Source organism: Camelus dromedarius, chromosome 4 (genome assembly GCF_036321535.1).
Source record: "Camelus dromedarius isolate mCamDro1 chromosome 4, mCamDro1.pat, whole genome shotgun sequence".
NCBI classification, from domain to species: domain Eukaryota; kingdom Metazoa; phylum Chordata; class Mammalia; order Artiodactyla; family Camelidae; genus Camelus; species Camelus dromedarius.
In genome coordinates, this window is record NC_087439.1 from 71,769,959 (window position 1) to 71,791,819 (window position 21,861).

The window sequence follows — 21,861 nt, forward strand, 5'->3', positions numbered from 1 at the left end:
TAGGCTCTTGTTTATTATGCCTTGGATAAGACATATTTCATGGACTACTACAGCTGGACATGATCTTAGGGACAGTCCATGTGGTGGAACCTTAATTTAGAAATGAAGAAACAGTGGCTTACAGAGGTCGTGGCTTCTCCAGGATCATTCCACTCATAGATGACAGGCTGGCATACTCAGACTCCAATACCTTAATCTTGTGAGACAATATGCCACTTCTCACTTTGGACACACACATACACACAATGTGATACCTCTCACTTTGGGCACATACGTATGTACTGACACGCATATTGTAGAGGCTTGTTTGACATTAACTTGAGATTCCTCTTCAGGGTAATGTTTTCTAGTCTGAACAGAACTGCATGCCTGTGTACAGCTGTGGTTTATTTCAAGTAACACTAGAGAACATACCGCCATATTCCTAATCTGGGCTCCAGCCAGTGTCCTCAGGTGCTTCAAGAGAGCACGGTAGGTCTTTGTCTTCTCCTTTGGTTGCTCAGAAACAATGAAATGTAAGGCATCATTCAACTGGGCCAGGCTGTATCCCGCACCTATTGTCACCCCTGAAAGTAGGGTAGTGAATGGAAACTTAAGGTGAAACAAGTAGTTGTTATTAACAAGTTGTTAATGGTAAAAAGATACATGGGCTGCATGGAAATAATCTTTCAAATATATATTTTCTTTTCACAGTAACTTAGAAAGACAGAAACCACAAGTAAAGATATTTCTGGCAATTGGCTTTATTCTCAAATATTAAATACCAAAGATTTTTTCTCAGTCATGTATACAGTCACATATGCCTTACATTTTAGGATATATCAACCACAGAGATCTAGAATTCATTACTTTGTTTATTTCCAGTTTTGTGCTTTCCTGAATAAATTGATCAAATATGAAAATTTCAGCCAAGATCCTGTAAGACTTTCAAAAGATCATTTAGCCTCAGTAGGAACTGACCTGCAAATCTGCACTGCCCTTTTGCCCGTGTCACACAGCCATCTCTTCCTAGTGTTCCCTTGTGAGAATAACCAGAACAGACACCTGTCTGCACCTTGGGTCACTTGTATTTGTAGGTATGCTTACGGGGAGTGCTTTGAGTAGTGATGTCATCTAGTTCATGCATCCTCAGTGGGGGTGATACTGCCTCCAAGGGGGTGGAAAAGTCTTACTCTTTTTATGTATAAAGCCCTGATATATACAGATATATATGGTCTATCTGTGGTGTTAAAATTTCAAAGAGGGATGGCTAGAGAAAAAATGTCTTTTGCTCCTTAGAGAGGCCATAATGAAAAGGTGGAGACACACTGATACAGGTCTACAGGCTCTACGCCCCTAGTCCCTCCACCTCCACCCCCGCCACCAAGTACTTCTACACCTGTCAGCCCTCTACCTGGACTCCTTTTGCTCCATCTCACCCTGTGAGTACATTGGTATGGACTTTCCAACAGGTTAAAAAAAAAAAAAAGAATGAGCAGACTAAGATTGACAGGTCGGAGGGGAAAGCAGACAACTTTCCATTTGATTTCTATTTACTTCTTGGAGATTCACTCATATGTGGGATTTTTAGCTTCTATAAGCTGTTATCCATTTACATGTTGAGTTTGGTTAGTGGACAGTGGGATATGTTTCTCAGACAGCCTTATTTGGTGCTTTTTGAGGAAGAAACATTTGACCAGGAGTAAGAAGGCTTAGGATCTAGTCCTGACTTGACCATGTGTTAGCTGCGTGAAGTTGGGAAGTTACTTAAGCCCTTTGATTCTGTATCTTCTTTAGGAGAATGGAGGTTCCAAGGCTATCTGCTATGTCCACCTCCCAGGGATGTTGTGAGAATCAAAAGAAACAAGAGATGTAAAAGCACTTGGTAAATTGTGAAGAGTGTAAAAATGAATAAAGCTATTCATGGTTAAATTTCACATCTTGTGGTCCAAATCATTTTTCTTTTTGGTGAGTGTGTATGTGTGAAGGATGAGCCTCTAGCAAATTTGTGAATCAGGAAGTGGTATCAGGCAAGAAGCTTTCAAACTGGCCAGCCAATGTCTTTAGTCTTTTTATTCAGTAATCTCTCCATACTGGGCTGAGCTATGTGGCATCTTCCCATCATTATGGCTCCTATGACATTGTAGTACACAGAGACACAGCTGAGTGGGTCAGCTTGGAAAAGTTCATAGAGGATACAGAATAGGTGCTCAATAAATATTTTTGAATAAGTAAGTGAAGTCAGATATTCTATGAAGTTCTCAGATTAGCCCAGTGCATATAATTGATTATTAATAGCCCACCAACAGCTAATGGTTACATCTTATTTTTTTTTTTTAAAAAAAAGGTGCATACCATCATCTGTGCTGTCCACAAAATAGAGTTCTGGAAGCCCAAGTGGAGATATAAAAACTGGATGGAATTCATCTCTGAATTTAATTCTGGGTCCTTAAGAAGAAAAGCATTTAAAGCAACTATAAAAGAAAGACAATGAGTGCTAATATATGTTGCTTGCTGATAATCCAGAGTGAAAATTATGAGACAAATGAATCATTTGCAGAAGAATACAACAAAACATTCTGAAGGATCAGAGGTATCCACTAATGAAAGTGAACTGCATTTATGAAAAGTTTAAAAAGAAACAAGGATGTTTGGGCTACCTAATCTAAAGAACATGCTTAAAAAGCACCTACCCACTTCAGTGTTTCCCATGACAATGGGGGCTTTGGGGAAACTGGTTTTCAGCTCCACAAGGTCGTTCAAGGTTACAGGGGTGATCCAGGTGGTCCTCTCCCCTTGGAACATTAGCCTTCTTTTGTTTGGATCTTCTGCCATTCTCTACAGGGAAGCAAAGCCAACAGGATATCACGTAAGGCTGTTGAACTACATGCCATGAATATGTCCACTGCTCTGGGTGGCCAAGTGGCCTGATAGTCATTTTAGCTTTCTAAGGTGAACTAACTTTGAGGGATCAGGAAAGGGTGGCCTTGTTTAAAACTCCTAGATTGGTAAGAACCATATGGGCACCACTGAATAAGCATCATAAAGGTGTCTATCCATCAACAGTTGCATATAGAGTAGAGCAAACTCTCTATTTGGAAAGTGGTTGTGCTAAGAGGAGGCAGCACGGTACAGTGAAGGTGTCAGCCTGGGATTAAAGGCATGGGCTTCTTGATCTACGTCCGCCCTAACAGTGACTCAGAGGGGCCTCACCTTTGGGGATTAGCTGCTTTGGTGGGACAGAAATTGCTTATAGGAAAATTATCCTCAAAAAAAAAAAAAAAACCACCCTTAAATCGTTCACCAGGTAGAGTGTAAACAGACATTTTTACAACTTTGCAAATAATCATATAAATATGTGTATCTCTACATATTTATATCTATCTACATTTCTATATCTCTATGTAATCTTTAAATACTAGATGTGTCCAGTTTCTCATGCTTCGGGGTTTGTGGGGACTGAGACCTTCTGAGAAGCCGGTTAAATCATAGCCCTCATCCCATGCTCTCTCTCCAGGGCCCAGTCATGGAACAGAATGATGGGCATGCCACAGTATTTATATTAGTCTCTCTTTCTTCTCAGAGTTGAGATCACAGAGGTTAATAGTAGGAATGATAAAATTCCATTATAATAAGTATCGTCTGATTTTACCTTACCAGTTTTACAAAATGCCTGTAACATATCCCAAGTGTAGCTGTGTGACCTTGATTAAGTCACACATACTCTGTGAGCTCGGGGTTTTTAGTGCAGGGGGTAAACCAAAGCACCTCTGAGGTCTCGGCAGCGCCACTCTCCTAAGCTGTCTGTTTCATATTACAGCGGAGCTGAACATGTTTCTAAAAATGGGTTATCGTGTTGGATGTGCTTCCAACTTTCAGTATCTAACACTCAGTAGTCCCATAGTGTAATACAAAAGACTTATACTGCAGCATGCGATAAGACAACAAAAGTGAAATGTCTTACTATGAGTTCAGAAGGGAATATAGGTTCCTGGGATGGATCCAAGGGCTGGAATTCATCTTCATTGTACAGCTTGGTACACATCTCAACAAAACGAAACAAAGTACAAATGGAACTTCAGAGATACAGAGAGATGTACAGGAATCCCCAAGTGTGAGACTTCAGAGTCAGAGCACCTATGACATTCTGCATGCAGAATGGCGGTGTCAGAGCCTCAGGGGATCCCTGGCAGAATTCTTCCCACCCTCAGAGGAGGCTGATGGTCCCTCTGCCAGATTTGCTGGGCTCTGGGCTTCCTCTTTTGTCAGGAATTGGATTTTAAGCATCTGTGCTGGGTCTTGGGTATTGTTTGCAGATAATTACTTGCCATGAGCATGAAGCGGAGCGACTGCTTTTTTGCCTTGCAGTGCTTGTGGGTGATGGGAGCGGGGTAAACCCAGACTAAGGCACAGAGAGTTGTAATGCTTTGGAAGAAAAACAGCCTTCTGTGCTGACTGGCCTCGGGCTTGCTAATTTTTGGAGCTTCTTAAAGCTGTCTATGCCCTGAATTTACTTACTCTATACTTCACTCACTGAATAGAAACCTTGAATAAATTTGGATTTATGTGGGTATTTTTCAGTCAATCCCAACCGAAGTAGAATATCAGATACTTACTTTTTCCTGTCTGTCCACAAAAAACTTCTCATCTTGATCCATGCAACATTTTCCTGATCCTTTCATTTGACAAACAGTTGATTCCTTAGGAAGTAATGCAGTTTATAACAAATTCTTTGATCAATTCTTTAAACACCAACCCGAGGGCCCGGCAGTGCCCAGGCCCCAGAGGAGCTATGGAAGAAGTAATAGAGTGCATCTGTGCCCTCAAGGACTCTGTAATGAAGTGGGACAGAGAACACGCTCTTCCATCACTGACCAATTGGAGAAAATGCAGGAAGTGTGCAACCATGCTCCCGATAAGGTCTTGTAAGTGGTGTCACTTAAGTCTCAGAGGAAGAAGAAGGAGGTTGGAGGAGGGTGGGTCAGCCAGCTAAGGCTTCCTACTAGAAGTGAGGTAAATGGAGTGTAGTTATAAGGTGGTAATTAAAAAGCCAAAAAGATGTTTCTTCATCATAAGGAAGATACATGCATGTCTTTAATGAAGTCCTGGCAAGACAAACTGCCTTTCAGACTTCCTGTATACAAATATAAGTAGACTGAAAACCTGAGTTTATTTGGATGTTATTGGAGCATTTGAATGATTCAAGTCCTAAAATATTTTACCTTAATTTTCAGGACATTTTTTGCAGAACCAAAGTAGTGTTTTTGGCCTGAATTCATTGGTCATTTCCTGCAACTCTCAGACTAATTCCATTCTTATTTGTCCTTTCATGTGCAGACACAATCTAAGGGTCTGTAGCGGGTTGGAGACCTATGGTTTGACTTTATACATGGAGTCAAGGAGACCTGGGTTCTAGTTCCTGCTTTAACACACATTAGCTGGGTTGAGTTTGTTACATTAGCAAAATAAAACCCATCGCAACCAGGTTTGTCAGATTTAACTGTGACAGGTACACACAGTGTCTGGCACACAGAAAGTGCTGTAGGGTGGGGGCTGATATTTCACTTGTAAGGTAACTGTCCACAGAGTTAAGAAGGGACTTGGATTTTGTGACAACGCTATGTACTGTAAAGGGACTAAATACACGTGGCTGAATGTGGGGACCCAAAGTGAATGAGACAAAAATATCTGTTTAGATTTTGTCTTCAGGAAAATAGTAATAGGTTGAGTCATATGAAATTGCTGTTTTTGTGGGTCAAAATGGTGGAACATTGGTCATGCATACGGTGCAACATAAATATTATTTTACCCAGGATTTAAAACAAACTAGCCTGTAGTTTTAAAGCCTTTTGAAATTCTTCATTCCTGACCTAAAAGCTGACTTTTTCACAAAGACTATTTAGTATTTGGAATTAACTTGTACATTTTGAATTGTTTTTGGTCAACCAAAATTTGATAAAATTAATTTTTACCATAAAAACTGGATGATGAAAAACCCCCTAACTGAAACCTTGTTATGAGTATGTCTCCTACTGATATTTAACTTACTGGAAACTTAATCTGTCTCAAGACTACCCCCCAACCATACATTAAATCATTCTTTTCCAGCTTCCTTCCTCCTTTGTGATTCCTTGATCTCTCAGCTTTGAAGGTGATTTGGATTTCTTTCTCACTGCATTCTTTATTGGCTAGAGGCAATCTCCTTCCTGAAAGTTGTATTTCCGGGCCTACATCTGCCACACTGGTCTAGGTCCTTATTCCCTCACACATGGGATACTGCACAAGTCCAAGCCCTCATCTCCACCATGTCTTTCCAGGCTTATCTTTCTTATAGGCAGATGCCAAGAATTTTCCTTTTGAACTACTGTTCTAATGTGACCCCTAGTTTAAGAACAGACAGTGACTATCTATTAGTTATCAACTGTAAATCTAAATTCTTTAGCCCTAAATAATATCTTTTTACTCCCTAATGCTTCAGCTACATCAATTTCTTAGTTGAACCTTGGACATCTTTCTTTTTCCTACTTCCATACATTTTCTTACTTGGAATTTTCTATTGGCCTCTCTTCACTCATCTATTTCTATCACTTCCTTTAAGATCTAGCTCAAAACCCCTCTTCTCCAAAAAGTCTCCTCTGTGTTTTCCTTTCCCACTCACTAATTCTCTTTAACACCTGTTCCTCTAAAACTTATTTACATGGTAGAGAGGATATATTGAGCTTTTAATATTTTACTTTTCAATTACACATTTGTTATTTCTTAGTCTATATTTCATTTTCTTCAACAGACTTTGCATTTCTTGAAGTCATGGACCATATACTTTATTTCTTAAGGTGGTGCCTAATTTAGGGCTATAAACAAGATAGATGCTAAAGGTTTATTTTAAAAAAATATCAACAGCAGCATTTAACAACTTTCAGTGGTTAGAAAGGTCAACATGGGGTTGTTTTAGAGAGAATTGAATGCAATAGGTGATTTTATGCAAAAGTTTATCAACATGTTAAATCAATTGAAAAATATTTTTTATTATAACTTACCACACAGAAAGTTTTTCCACTTTCTACAATTGGTCGGTATCCAGTACAGCGGCACAAATTACCTGAATAAGAAGAGGTCAATTTTTAAGGAATGATACAGAAATATACTGCATATTTGTGCTTCTTGCTTTCAGTGGACTAGCTATAATAGTAATTAGATTCTTTTTTGTTTCCCAAACTAGCACAGTGGTTCTTTGGAACAGAGATATACTACAAAAATAGATCTTGTGATTACATTTTCTTCCTGAAATATCACAAAGATCTCTGAAGTGTTTCCCAGTCAACTCTTCCTGCCTTATTTCCAGCCCCTGCCCTAACCCCTGTAACTTGCCACTCCCCATAACATCTCCTACGTGGTCTTTCGTTAAGCTTTTCTCATGTAGCCTCTCTCACCTCAAATGTCAGAATTGTGTCCATTTGTCAGGGGCCCAGACCCTCTTCTCCATAAGGTCTGCTCTGACCCCAGCCAGAGCTGTACCACTCTTTGTCTGGATCCTTCTGCAGGCCCATCACTGACTGTGTTGGAGTAGGGTCATTTACATACGTGCCGTATCTCCCTCATTGGACCTTAAGCTCATGGAGAAGGCAAGGATTGTCTTAGATGTTCTTGACTCCTCCCAGTACAGCATAGTAGGTATTCAGTGAGTACCTGGTATTGTTTTAATTTGTCAACATTTCAAAATATGGTGGAAAAGGTGAAGAAACCACTGTCTTTTTAAAAAGTATATTCAAATTTTGAAGCCAGTATACACGATATTTATGAAAAGCTTTAATAACATGGGAAAATTCTTATACAGTTAAAATTGTATGTATAATATAAAATTGTATTTACAGTAGTCACAAGTATTTAAAATAAGAAAACAAAAACTGCACAGAAAAGACTAAAAGAAAATAGAAGTATCTGACTGTGATTGTCTGCTGGTGGCAGAAATATGAATGAGTTTTTCCTTGACTTTTAATTTTTTTCATTTTTCATAATAGGAATGCATTATTTTATGCTTAAAATAAATCTAAAATGATTATGTTCAAATATAGTTTAACAATTTCAGAAGCAATGTATATGTGTGGAACTGAGCAGGTTTAAACAGCTTAAAGTAAAATGTTGTATGGAAACTTAGTGCCAGGGAGTCATGTGGAAAAATTGGTTAATAGATATACTGCTTTTTTTTTTATTAGAATAAAAATTGTTTAGGAAGAACCTACACACACAAGAATGCATTAAGACTCCGTATTTTATCTTTTCATTTGCTAAGAAGAAAGAATATAGAAGTGTGTGAATTAAAAATCTCTCTTTGGAGTAGAGAAAAGGAGCTAAAATATCTAGAACATAACTACATGCCGTGAAACCGAAGTATTTAAGAGGCAATGGACACCTTCTCTTTGATTAACTATAAGAAAACATTAAAGACTAGAGGGAGTGAATGTCAGAGTTTTTCGGTTTTGTTCTTGGCCACATAACAAGTGCTAAGTCTAGAAGCCCTAGTAACCGCCCACCAAGGGAAACTAATAGCACCCACTGTAGAAATTCTTCTGATTCTAAGAGAAAAAAACATGGAAAATAAAAAAATTTTCTATCCTTAGTCTGAAAGGGAAAAACAAGATTAAATGAAGTGATGATTTATATCAGTTGATCATTTTAGAAGGCATGTGTCATACCTAATTTCATTCCTTTGCAATTTTATTTTATATTATTGTTTTCTTAAAACATGAGCATAAAGGTTATATGTGTGGCTAGCACTGATAATCCTAGAGAGAGATCATTGTGAACCAAAATATACTTTCCAAATTATCCACACCTAGAATAAGGTTATCTATCTATTTTAGCCAAACTTTACAATGCCATCTCCTGGTGGTGGTTGTGTGAATTACAGGCACAGAATCTAGAAGGAAATAATCCATCTCTATAAGACTGTGCATATTCAAAGAAACAAAAAGTAAGGCAAATCACAACATCTTTGCTTTTCAAAGCTCTAAATATCTCATTAATGTGGATTACTTTATTAAACAAAAATTATCTATTGTTCAAATCCATTCAGGTTTAATTAAAACTATAATTGAAATCATAGGCCAAAGTTTGAGTAGTACTTAATGAGAAACTAGAAAATGTTGCGTATAGATGTTGCTGAGAGATAAGGGAAAATATTAGAGTATACTTATATTCCAGTTACCGTAAAATTTAAGTTGAATTTTTACTTTGTTTTAGTCTGTATCTCTTCATCATAAAACTGAATTTCTGTGTGGGTCTGTTTATTGAAAAGAACAAAGAATTTCTTTTAATGTTTAGAGGTTTGCTTTCACAGCTTTCTTCTAAGAACTAGTAACCAATTACCTTGAACTAGGTATGTTTGTCACAGAAAACTACATTTGTTAACATGCTCTTTTTTTTTTTTGTAGTAAATTGTATTTGTTCATTTAAATTTGATAGCTATTTTGTCATAGGGGATTGAACTGCTCACCAAGCTTATTTGTGACAACTAATTGCAGTCTAAGAGCTCCTTGATCTCATAATGAACTCAACCAGAACATAAAAATGTAAAGTATCTGAAATCCATACTCTATGTAAAATTAATTTTTAGTAAATAGTTTATGAATGATTCTAACAGATTAATTTAAAAACAAACAACAGAATCTCATTCTTCTAGATTACCCAAATTTCCACATTTGGAAAATATTGTATTAAAAGTGTTAAGAGACAGCCTATTTGAATGCCTTCGCAGAGTGACAGCTGGGTCCATTAAGGGAGAAGGCTTGTAATGAAACCACTACTACCCCAATTCTTGGCATCAATGCTGACAAAATGCAGGTAGCACTTCCTGGAAAGGACTTGGGTCCAGGCAGGTGCTAAAGAGGCCTACACGTTGCCCAGGTCCCTGGAACCCCAGAGCTGTGCCACAGCTTCTCTCCGTGGGCCGGGGCCTCCTCCCTCATTGCTTGGGCACTTTCCACCCTCAGTCCCTGATGAAGGCCCAGAAGCCTCACCTCCAAGGGCTTCGGTTATCTGCGCGGGGGTCGGCTCCGGGTGGTTCCTCAGCAGCGTGTAGATGGACATCACCATCCCTGGGCTGCAGAAGCCGCACTGCGTGCCGTGACACTTGGCGAGTCTTTCCTGGGAAAAATTGGTATGTTGTTTATACTTTAAACCTCTTGTTTCCCTACCTTGGACACTAGAAAGGAGTGAAGCGTATGTATTTAGCTTTCCAGGGATAGCTGCAGGGCAAAAGATATCACTCTGGAAGAACAATATTTCTATTTCTTGAAATCATATGCTTTCTTCCCTCCTCTCAAGAAAAGCCTATTGGCAAGTATTAATTAAGTTACTTTACTCTCTAGACTCTGGTTTCTTTATCTGTGAAATAGGAAGTGTAGTTTAAGGAACAAGAAAAATGCTTTGGGGCCATGCTCATGGGAGTTTTCGTCCTTACAGTAGCTCATTAATTGTGTGACCTTAGGTTATTTATTTGACTTTTCTTCCTCTTCAAAATTAGGATATTGTAGTAACTTATGGTTAAAAAGAATATGAAAACAAATATATGTATGTTCCTATATGACTGAAGTATTGTGCTGTACACCAGAAGTTGACACATCATTGTAAGCTGAGTATACATCAATAAATACATTAAAAAATAAAATAATGAAATAAATAAAATAAAATAAAACTAGGATAATAATGGCATCTATTGTACAAGATGGTCGTGAGAATAAGTATGAGTATATACGCATCATTTAACAGTTTCTGGGAAGTAAATTTCATCTCCTTCATCATCTATGTTATAGAATTTTTGATAGATTAAATGACAAAATCTAGATAAATGATCTGAAAATTGTTAAGTGTGATACAGTAGTATTGTGTCGTTTATACATTTAATTTATGCAGTTCAACTTTTTGTATTTAAATACAATAACAAAACAATTAAAAAAGATAGTGAAAAACAGAATGACAAATGACAATGTACTTTGTCCACTCCATACAAAGACTCCATCCATGAAGATACAGATGGAAACATGACTCTGTGGGTCCCCCTCTGTGTATTTGTCCCCCGTGTCTTTCACAGGATGCTCAAATCACTGGCTTGAGTATGACCCAAATGTTTTAAAATAAACCTCAAACAGCATGACCTCTAAGAGGAAAGCCAAATACGTCATCTGTGGCTCAGCTGCAGGGACAGACATTGTTCTAAGGCTAGAGGAAAATTTGGGAGGCTTGTGTTGGATTTATTGCCAGAAGACAAGTTGTCTCAGATGTGTCATATAGACCTGGCTGCAAATGTGCTGGTAACTGATTAACAACTGGATCTCTGGGAGGAGAGTCCTGATCTGCAGCTTCAACCAATTTCAGTAGTATAAAGACTTCCATCAAAGCTGATATCAAGCTTCCAATGTGATATCACTGAATGTGGGTCTGGAAGACAGGTGCAGGGTGATACCTTTCTATGGCATCTCCACAGTGTAGCTACAACAGACATAAATGGCCTCAAGAGCACAGGGAATAGTGAAATGCAGTAAAATAATTGGGAGATGATAAATATTGCTATTTATTAGCATCGTTTTTAATATTGTTTACTTACTTTTAAGCTTGTATAGTTTAATTTTTAGTAATGGCTGTGCTTAAAAGACTGGCTCACAAAAATCCCTGAAAACTTAACAATTGGCTCTCCTGACCAGTACGAGCCTGCTCCAGGGCACTACTGAACTATCAGGTACTATTAATATTTGAGAGAAAGAAATCTGATAAATAATAATAAATAAATCTGATAGAAGCGTTAGGTAGCTTCCATACTGTTAAGGTGATAAGCCAAGAGTGGGTAAGATCTTAATGTCAAAAAGTCAATAAGTGCCCATCAATGCAACACATTGTCAGAGGAAGATCTTTGCTTCCGTGTTCCAAACACAATCTTCCAAGAGAAGGAATTGCAAGAGATTATGGCTATCCATAATTTTCTTTTGATGCCCTGCTTTTAAAACAAAACCTCTGAAGAAACTCTTATTCTAGTATATAAAAATAACACTGCAACTGCAGTAAAAGTTCTCTAGTGAGGGAGGGTATAGCTCGAGTGGTTGAGCACATGCTTGGCATGCACAGGGTCCTGGGTTCATTCCCCAGTACCTCCTCTAAAAGTAAATAAACCTAATTACCTACCCCTCAACAAAATAAAATAATTAAATAATACAATAATAAATAAATAAGATATTTTAAAAAGTCCTCTAAACTTTAGTAAATGCTTTGTCATTTTAGTTGTGTTTTCTCATAGTGTGGTGTTCAGTTACTCATGAGCTATTTGGGGAGTGCTTGGGGAGTATTTCATACATAATGAACCTCTTATTCATAGTTCAGTAATTCTGAAATATGGTAGACAGCTAGTATCGATTATAAACTTCTAGTTTCCTATCTCGTTTTCTTCTCTTGACAGACTAAACTGTCTTTGTTTTAGTTTAGGGCAGCATGGGGCTGAGAAGTTAAGATATATTAAAATGAATGAAGGAATCTTGGTTTATACACCAATCTCTGAAAGGATCTCTAGCTCTGAAGCACTGAATCTCACAAAATGAGAATTTAAAGGCACAAAGGATTTCAAAGTTGGTGACCTAATTGGAGTACATTAGACTACGCGGGGTGCCTGAAACCAACATCTGGTCCAAACCACACTGCCCTCCTACCTGCACGGGGTGAATCCTGGTTCTGATGCTTCCCACTCCTTCCACTGTGGTGACAGCAGCCCCATACAGCAAGCAGATAGGAACCAGGCATGCTGTAACTGGAAAATGGCTGTGATGGAATTTTGTAAAGAGAACACATTGGAATCGCAGGGAGTGGGTAACAGAATTCAGGGAGTAATTTCAGAGAGAGAGAGTCATGAGTTTGTATATCCCTGAGAATACAGAGAACACTAGATATAGAACTATAACTTTTTGGAAGTGTCCAAGGAAGGACTTACATAAGGCTGGAATAGAATGGTAGAGAGAAATTAAAAAAAAAAAGAACAATGAGTTTTGTGCAGGACCTCCAAGAGACTCTCAGTCTCCATTTTCGCCCCCCTCATTCCAAGGAAAGGAAGCCTTCTACTCATCATAAAATGATATATTGAGTTATGTAGACCATCCTGGAGTAATTTACCCCGGTAATCTTCAACTGTGCGAAGCTTTTAAAAATACAAATACTGGTTTAACTGGTTCCATGCTAACCCAGTTAAATCAGAATCTCTGGGATAGGATCACTCCATCACTTTTAAACCTCCTCAGGTGATTCCAATGTATGGCCAAGCTTGGATAGCTTGGGCTTATGCCCTTGTCTTGACCATCTCTCCCACACTCACGTCTGTATTAATGACACGGCCAACATGGTTAGCACCCGATTCTCATCTCACGGGTTGGGAATGGGATCCAGACTTTGTTAGTCCAATGTAGTCTCTTTATTCCCACCCAGGCTAAGTCCTATTCTCTTTCCAGGTATGGAAATTGTCCTCACCCAGGGACTTCTTCCTTTACTCTCTCACCCAGGATGGGAATATGAATGCTATTCTTCTGAAGAAAAGATAGAGTGCTTCTCTTGCTCCACCAGCCCTTTGAATCATCAAATGCGTTTGGAAACCCCCCATCTGACTAGTGAGGGACCTTGGAAGAGCACTTAGCATACAGAGCAAGAGTGGACCCTAGGTCCATTGCACAACAGATACATTTTATTTCTTGTGTCCTCTAATCCCTCCTTACTAAGTTTACTTCACCTTAATCTTTTCTCCCTCTCCCTCTTCTCTCAACTCTCCGTGTTCACTGCTCTGCTCAGTCTCACCCTTATGCCTCATGCAGGAAACAGAGGCACGAGCCCCTTCACTGCCCAGTCAGCAACTACTCACCTGGGGCTGCAGTCAGCCTCACCTGCATTCCACGTCCAGCCCCTTCGCTGCGTTCTGGATCCCATGTGTTCTTGGCTCCTTGTGGACTTGCTCCGTTATCAACTGCCCCCCTAACCTCTCCCTTTCTAGGGTCTCATTTCTCTAAATTCCCTTGCATTTAGCAATTAATGTAAGTGTTTGCTGTGCTTAAAAAAGAAATCCCCAAACCGATGTCTTTCTCCAGCTACTGGATTATCTTTCTTCCCTTCTTAGTCAAGTTTTTCCAAGAGCCTTCCACAACTTCCTGGCCCTCCAGTCACTCCTGCCATCTGCACCTGCCATCACTACTGCAATGCAGTGTATCCAAAGCTACACTCACCACTTTCGCCTCTGCTCCTCCTCTTCCTAACTGAACAGCACCACCCAGTGACCTAAGACAAAGACTTGGGAATCATGCTAGACAACTCCTTCCCCACCACATTCAACTGTGAGCAAATTTACATTTTAGATCAAGGTGATGCTGGCTCAGTCGTGCAGTGTGACTTGAGGTCTCACTCAGCTCTTACAGGGGAATAACTCTTCCAGTGTATGTTGACCCAGATCTTCTACCAGGACAGTGCATCACTTCTTTGTGTTTAAGGCATTCTTGCCTGACCCTCCACTCTGAAATCTGCTCAGAAGCAAAGGAAGTAGTTGCACAGCAATAGAGAGCATGGCCCTGAGAGACTGGCACGCAGGACACATATATTCTGATGGGAAGAAAGTCCATGGGAAAGATCTGGAGCTTAGGAAATTGCAAGAGAGCAGGCCTGCAAGCGGTGGACACTCGGAGAGAGAAGGGGACATATATATGGACAGGAAAAGTGGGGGCTCCACATCCTTCCCAGAAGTGCCCAGAGCAGGGCCCCGTCAACACAAAGGATACTGGATCTTCTTGGTCTTGGGGTCGTACCTCGACACCATGACGGTGCAGGCGCCACAGCCTCCTCCCCCACAGCCGTACTTGGTGCCTGTGAGGCGGACTGGAAGGAAGGGAGTCAAGGAAAAGAGGGGCCCAGGCTGCTTTGCTTTCCATGGATACTGATAACAAGCAACTTGTTTTCTTGAGTCTCCTACCAGGGTTTCTTGCTTAGGGAGTTGTTCTACTTTTTGCATATAAATGAACTAACTGATGAGAGGTGAGAATAAATCCCTACAGACCACACTGCCTTCTCTGAAAACCCCAGCTAGATGCATTTCTGAATGCAAAATTTTCTGGATTTTAGAAAGATAGTAAGCTAGCATTTCAGGTGGGGCTAGGCTGGCACGTGTAATCAAAGACTAAAATTTCTGCAGTGAGTCATATAGATACTCACACTGAGTGGGACGCATGCGACCACAGAGCCTTGTGTCAGTTAGATCAGAGCTTATATCCAAAGGAGTATGGAAAAGCCTGCTGAATCCAACGGGTCCTTGACTCGCGTTATTGTTGTGGAGGTGATGTACGTGCCAACTTAGAGATCCGCCCCCACCCCCTGCCCTGGGAAGTTCCACTTTTCCTGGTTCAGCAACATGATGCCTTTACTTTCTTACGGGATTAGAGAGCATTAATTGAATAACCTTGGCTCTTGACCCAGTAACGTCAGCAACCACTGTGTACCTTTTCCCTATAAGAACCGTAAAAAATTAATAATATTTTCGCAAAGAAAGAACAAACGATACACGTAAATCCCCTGCTTTAGGTTCTATAAAAACTTGCTGGGATTTGCTTAGGTCTTTTCTGGGTGAGGTTTAAAAAGGATTTCATGGGTGGAGGTTATATTCAGCTTGGGCGGAGGTAAAGATTAATTTTATTTTGGAAACTGCTGCTCTTGAAGAGGTAATACTGGACCAGTACACCCCTGGAGGAAAGAGCTGAGATTCCCTGCAGAGGTCCAGAGAGGCTGCACACCCACTTCCTTTGTTTTTCAGTCCCCAGCCTGAGCCAGCTCTGCCTGCTCAGGCAGGTCAAGCTTTCTACCTTCAGGTAGTCACGTGGGTGATACCTCAGAGAGGGCCCCACTGAGCAGAACAAAAGAGGCAAAGAAATACTTTCTCTCTGCCTTTGGTGTCCTGACATTTCCAAGCAAAGGAATCCAGGAGCGGTCTGGCTCAAAGATGGAGGGGAATTTTTGCTTTTCACTTTGTCAGACCCTAAAACATCTCTGTGATGCACATTTAAATGTTGCCTTGAGTGAAAAGTGAAAAGTTGATCCAACCAGCTGTTTTGCCCTCTGGTCACCAAACAACTAGTTTAATGCCTCCTTCCTTCACCCCTCCAGAAGTGCCTGGCTCAGTTCCTTCCATATTCTGTGGAATCATTCTAAAGCTCATCTTTAGATAGGGTTGCCAGGTAAAACATAGGGTGCCCAGTTAAATCTGAATTTCAGATAAAGTAAGTATGCCCCATGCATTCAAATTCAAATTTAACTGGGTGAACTGTATTTTTATATGCTAAAGCTGGCAATCCTAATTTGGTCAAATACAAATGATAATGTATCAGAAGTTTATTTTCAGTCCTTTAAGAGTTTTCTCAGTGCCTCCAAGGTATATAGCAGTCCTACAGCACATCCAGAAGTTACCATGAGACTGAATGCTGGTGGCCAGTGTGTGCAGTGGACCCTGAAGTTTCCACTGGGATCTGGTCATTTGTCAACGAGTTATTGTGTTCAGCAAGCCAGGCAAAGAATGTGACGTGGGGTCAAACTTGATTCTTTGCCTCAAGCATCTCACCCCTCCTTCATCTCTTGCTTACCCTCCCCCCACCCCCACATCTATCAGAATAAACTGCTTTCAGTTCCTCAACAGCTGTATTTCTCTTGCCTCTGCAGCTGCCCCATCCCCCCAATGTATTGCTGACAAGAATACCCTCGTCCCCAAGCCTTCCATTTGCCCCGGCAACTCCTACATAACCCTCCCCTCTTCCTTCCCTCCCCAAGCCTTGTGTAAGTGCCCTGCCTGTGTCCCCACAACACGGAACTCATCACACTTCTGGGGACAACACAGCACTCATCACACTTGCCGTGTGTTTCTCCTCTGGCTGTCTCCCTCACTAGACCAAAGGCAGAGGCTGTATCTTCTAGCTTATTTCTGAACACCTGGTGCTTGGTAAATTTTGCTAACTGAATGAAAAATTGCTTTGAGAATGGCAAGAAGTGTTAGCGCTCCGGTCATGGGTACGTGAAGGGCACGGGAAAACAAGGACACATGGCCAGGGTATCTCTGAGACATTTCATTTCCCCAGTTTTTAACCTAGAGCCAGGATCTCACGGAGGTTAAGCAGCTCTATAATGACACACTCTCCCTGACCCAAGCAGCCATGGGCTATTCATTGTTTGTGGTGCATTATCTGGTTATGCAGATCAGACTGCCTAACACCAGGCCAGGAGGTGTTGTGGGGAGGGAGAGGTGACTGGGGAGGGAGAGGTGATAGGGGATTGCCTCGGCAGGTCTGGGCAGGGCACTGGGCTGGGTGGGTCCCTCAGTGGAAGGCTGTGACCTTGGGCAGGGCAAGAGTGGAATGGTGAAGGGAGATGGAGATGCCACTGTGCCCTTCATGTGACTGTGTCCTATTCTGGAAATGACACCTGAGCCAGGACCCAACTTGGCAGCAAACTGGAGTTTTGTGGGAGCCTGAAGCTTTTATAACACTGGAGACCTGCCTTAAGGAAAAAAAATTAAAACTTATGGATATAACTTAGGTAGAGGGCTTTGGAAGGGACCATGGGAATCCTGAGAAAAGTGGAGGTAGTGTGGGCATATGGGGTGCTGACTCTGGCAGAAAATCTGTGGTATTCACAAATGTTCGTGAGACTCACCCACTTGAGGAACAAGTGAAAACTGAAGCCCCTGACTCCGCCCAGAACTGTTGACTCTGTAATCAGAAGTTGGGGCCTGGGAGTCTTAGGTGAGTCTTATTTACTCACAGGCCCTTATTTATGACACTAGGCACCAGAAAGGAATGCACAGAGGGGGACCGTGGGGGGATGCGGAAATAGACTGTGAGTGATTCTGCTCAGGGCTGCGTCTAGCCATGCTTACCAGGGGGTGCACGAATTTTCAGCTTGTTCCTAACATAGAAAATTTTCTTCATTTTAGTATGTCTAGAGAAAGTATGATAGAATGTGTAGTGAACTGAGAAGTGAAATAAAAGGGAAGAGACAGAGTGTGCTAACAGTGAGACTGTGTAGTGGGGTCAATGGGAGAGGATGAGCCCAGTGAGGGAGGATTTGCCTGTTGTTGTTGTTGTTGTTGTTGTTGTTGTTGTTGTTGTTGTTTTGTTTCAACAATAAGCCCATTCTTGGAATAGTGAGTGAAATAGGGACACCAGAGGACAATTCTGGCTAGAGTAGCAAAAATAATGGAGTAGGAAACCAGACTGAAAGGTTAGCGAGAGAAGGAGTCTGGAGAGAACATGAAGTATCGGGTACACATAAGATATTGGATAAGCTTGACAAAGTGAGAGCAGGGAGAAAGGAAGTAGTGTTTTTAGATGTGCCTGTTGGGGGGCAAAAATACAGGAGCAGAAGGAAGTGAAGACATGGGAGCGAGAGAGCATGATTGTCTTGTACAGAGTGGCACCCCAGAGCTTACCACGGTGCCTGGCTCTTAGTAGGTGCTCAATAAGTTTACTTATTTTTAACTTATTATTTTGAAACAATTATAGTCTCACAGAAGTTGCAGCAATAGTGCTGATGGCGCTATATGCCTGTTCCCCAGGGTCCTCCAATGACGACCCCCACAAAGCCACAGCACAACACCAAAGCCAGGAAATTGGACATCGGTATCATGCTGGCATCCAGACTCCAGAGCTTCTTCAGATTTCAGCACTTACACAAGCACTCATATCATGTGGGTATAGTCGGTTCTATGCAATTTTATCTCATAGATCTGTGTAACCACTGCAACAATCACTCCCCTGGATTACTCCTTTATAGTTGCATCCAAACCCAGGACATTTCTTTTTGAGTACTAAGGTCCAGGGGGAATGAGAAGGGAAAAAAGGTCCAGATCAGAGGTGGAGAGCTGGAAGCGCATAGCTATCCTCTGCAAGACGTTTATAAAAGGGCAACGAAATGCCCTTGTGGGAAGCTGTTGTCAGTGACATGCACCTCTGAGTAAGTGGCTGGATATTTCTACATTCACTCGCTTGAATATAAAACCATCATCAGGGTGACCATGGAGTTCCAAAGTCATAAAGTTGTTTCCAAAGCTAGAATAATCATGGTTCACTGGATGATTATTTTGGTTTTGCTCACGCAAAAAAACAAAACAAAACAAAACAACACACACACACATACACAACAAATAAAGCACAAATCTAGATGCATTCTCTGAACTTCAACTAGACTGTAGAAACTGAACATAAGGTTATTCACCTAGAGCAAACACAGAGTGACTTTCTTCAGAAATCTCAGCACGTTCACTTTTAACCACCTAATCCAGGTGGATTACAGTAGAACGTAAGGATATGGACTTTCCTCAGGTAGAAGAGCAGATTTACTTCAGGGTCAGCATTCTTCTCTATGACCTACATGTGAAATAAGAGAAGAAATTTTAGGAAGATAATACCAACATTATGGCAATTCTATTCATTGTCTTGGGGGCATGTTTTTCTTCACAAGAAAAAATAATTATAAAGGAAATCTTTTTTAACGCTTGGATCCAGAATTTTGGAGAAATAATGGAGCATTATTTCAATACCTCTGAATTTTTTAGTATAAATGACCATTTTAAATTCTGGATTGTTTTTCCTTAGAGTCACGTGGAAAGGATCCAGATGGGGAAACAAGTACACAGATTCCAAAATTGACTCAAAATAACATAAAGTCATAAAAAAGGTTGGCCAGAGAAGATTCCCTAAGGGAGTCATAAGGGAGTGTGTTATGAGGGAGCCACTCCTGTCCTCATCCCCCAGGGAAACAGAGGTGCCGACAGGTGAAGGAGGAGCAGAAGGGAGTGTGAATCCCTGCTCTGCATCTCCTGCCCTGTGCCAGGCCGCTTCCGCCAGTGGGTCCCAGCCGGCACGCTCCGTGGCCCAGGCAGCTCCTCTGATGGATGCAGTCAGGCAAGATCAGAGAGGAGAATGGGAGAGAAACTTACCAGGAAGGGTAGCAACACTGAACCCAGAAAAAGAGGACATCATTCCATCAAGAGTGTTTTTTATTTTTTATCACCCCAGAAAAAGCAATAAACTACATTATTTTTCATAACTGCCTCCTATTTTCAAATCTCCTTTCCACGTCCTCAGACTTACTCAGCCAGAGATGAGCTCAGCATCCCTCCACTTGGAATCAGCATGCAGAGAGGAGGGGGCCAAGTACAGTGGCGTTGCAGAAGCAAAGCATTACAGTTAGATTTGCTTTAACACCCTAACTGTGTGGCTATGGAAATTACAGCCAAAGGTGGGAACAAAATGGGGGGAACAAGTGATGGCGTGCAAGCCAGGACGACCTTCCTCTTGTCCCCCCTACATTGTAGGGACACAGCCTGATGCCACTACTCTGTACTATAAAGACACCACTATACCTGACAGGACACTCCAGGTAAATGTTCTCCAACCACTTCAGCTGCCCGATCAGTGCCACAATTGATTTAATGCTGTCTCATCATGACATCACTCCAGGCCAGAACCAGCAGGCAGAGGGGTTTCAGCCTCTAGGTTAATTGATCAGCCTGAGAGAATTTATGAAGGCCAAACAAAATCATTCTTTGCTGTTATCATCCTCAACATCATATATGCCTTCAATTAAAATGGCACTGGTGACCTCAAGTGAGCTGATAACCAAATAAAAGGGGGGTGACAAAGTTTTTCACATCTGTGTCAGAATTCACTCCCATTGTAATACCACAAATAAAAATGAGAGTTCCTTACTGATTCCAAAAGAAAAGAGCAAGCAAAGACACCCATGCTTTAATAATTTTGCACCAGACCCTGAACTAACAACCCTTGTTCAAGTTCATACCACTATGACTTGAAAAAGACAGGAGAGAGAGGTTAAAGAAATAAGAAACAGCATCATAGTGAAAAAAATCAGCTTAGTTTTTGTCCCTGATATGTGAAAATTCATATTAATCATATCATAAACTCACCTTTCTTCCATTTACAAAAAAAATCAACTCATCAGAATTGGAAAGAGAAGACATCATGCCAGGAAAAAATGCCTCCACCAGGATAGAAGGTTATGTTTTCCTGAAGAGCAGATGTGTTAGAGCAAAACCCTGGATGCTGATCAGTCTTGGGGAAGCCTGAGCTGCCAAAACAGGCAGACACCAGGTGATTATTTGCCACCCTGTGGACACAGAGCACCGGGAGCACCAATCGGGACTCCCTGCCTGCCCGGCCAGCCCACGGGCACTCCCAGGGGCTCTTGGCTGCGCCCTGACACCTCCTTTTCCACAAGTCAGTAGAGTCAGCAGTTTCATCTGTCCCATCTGGAGTCCAAGACTGGTTTCCCTGGAGAAAGGTGTTTGACATCAGGAAGAAATAAGTAAAAGTGAGTTTTAAATAGGTAATTATTAGTTTTAAATTAAGCAAGCCATCAATTAAGACACTGCTATTAAAACTCACGAGACTGTTTCTCAGGTCTTTCATTAAAAGGCAAAGGGAAAATCCACTGTGTACATAATTTCACAACTTCTTTATGAAGACTTCATAAAAATGTGTCCTTAAAATTTGATAACAACATGCAAGTATATTCTCTTTTCCTTATCGTTTTTTGTACTCATTTGTTTCTTCAAATTTAAGATTTCAAGACATCAAACTACTTAAAACTAAAAACATGTACACAAGCTTGCTATGTGTTGGAGACCATTTGCAGGACTCCCTTCATCCTACAACAGTTTGGTAAAATGTTCTCATCATCTTCACCTTAGAGATAAAGAAATTGAGGCCCAGAGACATTAGGCAACTTGTCCAATGTCACAAAGGCAGCAGTGGCAGAGGTGCTACTTTCTGTGCTCCAGTTGGAGACATGGTAGGAAATGAGGTCGGAGGAGTG

General features: G+C 41.0%; 1 protein-coding gene across 1 annotated transcript in view; it reads right to left on the reverse strand.

Annotated features, from left to right (window-relative positions):
• The window catches only part of LOC105099169 (aldehyde oxidase 4), a 57,226-nt gene extending 36,173 nt beyond the window's left edge, over positions 1-21,053 (reverse strand). Inside the window, exons 1-12 of the mRNA XM_064485418.1 lie at positions 20,954-21,053; positions 19,338-19,391; positions 18,818-18,821; positions 14,769-14,865; positions 12,672-12,780; positions 9,996-10,122; positions 7,017-7,078; positions 4,621-4,679; positions 3,944-4,055; positions 2,673-2,817; positions 2,335-2,427; positions 415-566 (exon numbers count right to left, since the gene is read on the reverse strand). Of these exons, the coding sequence (XP_064341488.1) occupies positions 415-566; positions 2,335-2,427; positions 2,673-2,817; positions 3,944-4,055; positions 4,621-4,679; positions 7,017-7,078; positions 9,996-10,122; positions 12,672-12,780; positions 14,769-14,865; positions 18,818-18,821; positions 19,338-19,391; positions 20,954-21,010 (1,071 nt within the window). The 5' untranslated portion in view covers positions 21,011-21,053. The remainder of the gene's footprint in view (positions 1-414; positions 567-2,334; positions 2,428-2,672; positions 2,818-3,943; positions 4,056-4,620; positions 4,680-7,016; positions 7,079-9,995; positions 10,123-12,671; positions 12,781-14,768; positions 14,866-18,817; positions 18,822-19,337; positions 19,392-20,953) is intronic.
• Positions 21,054-21,861: the final 808 nt, after the last annotated feature.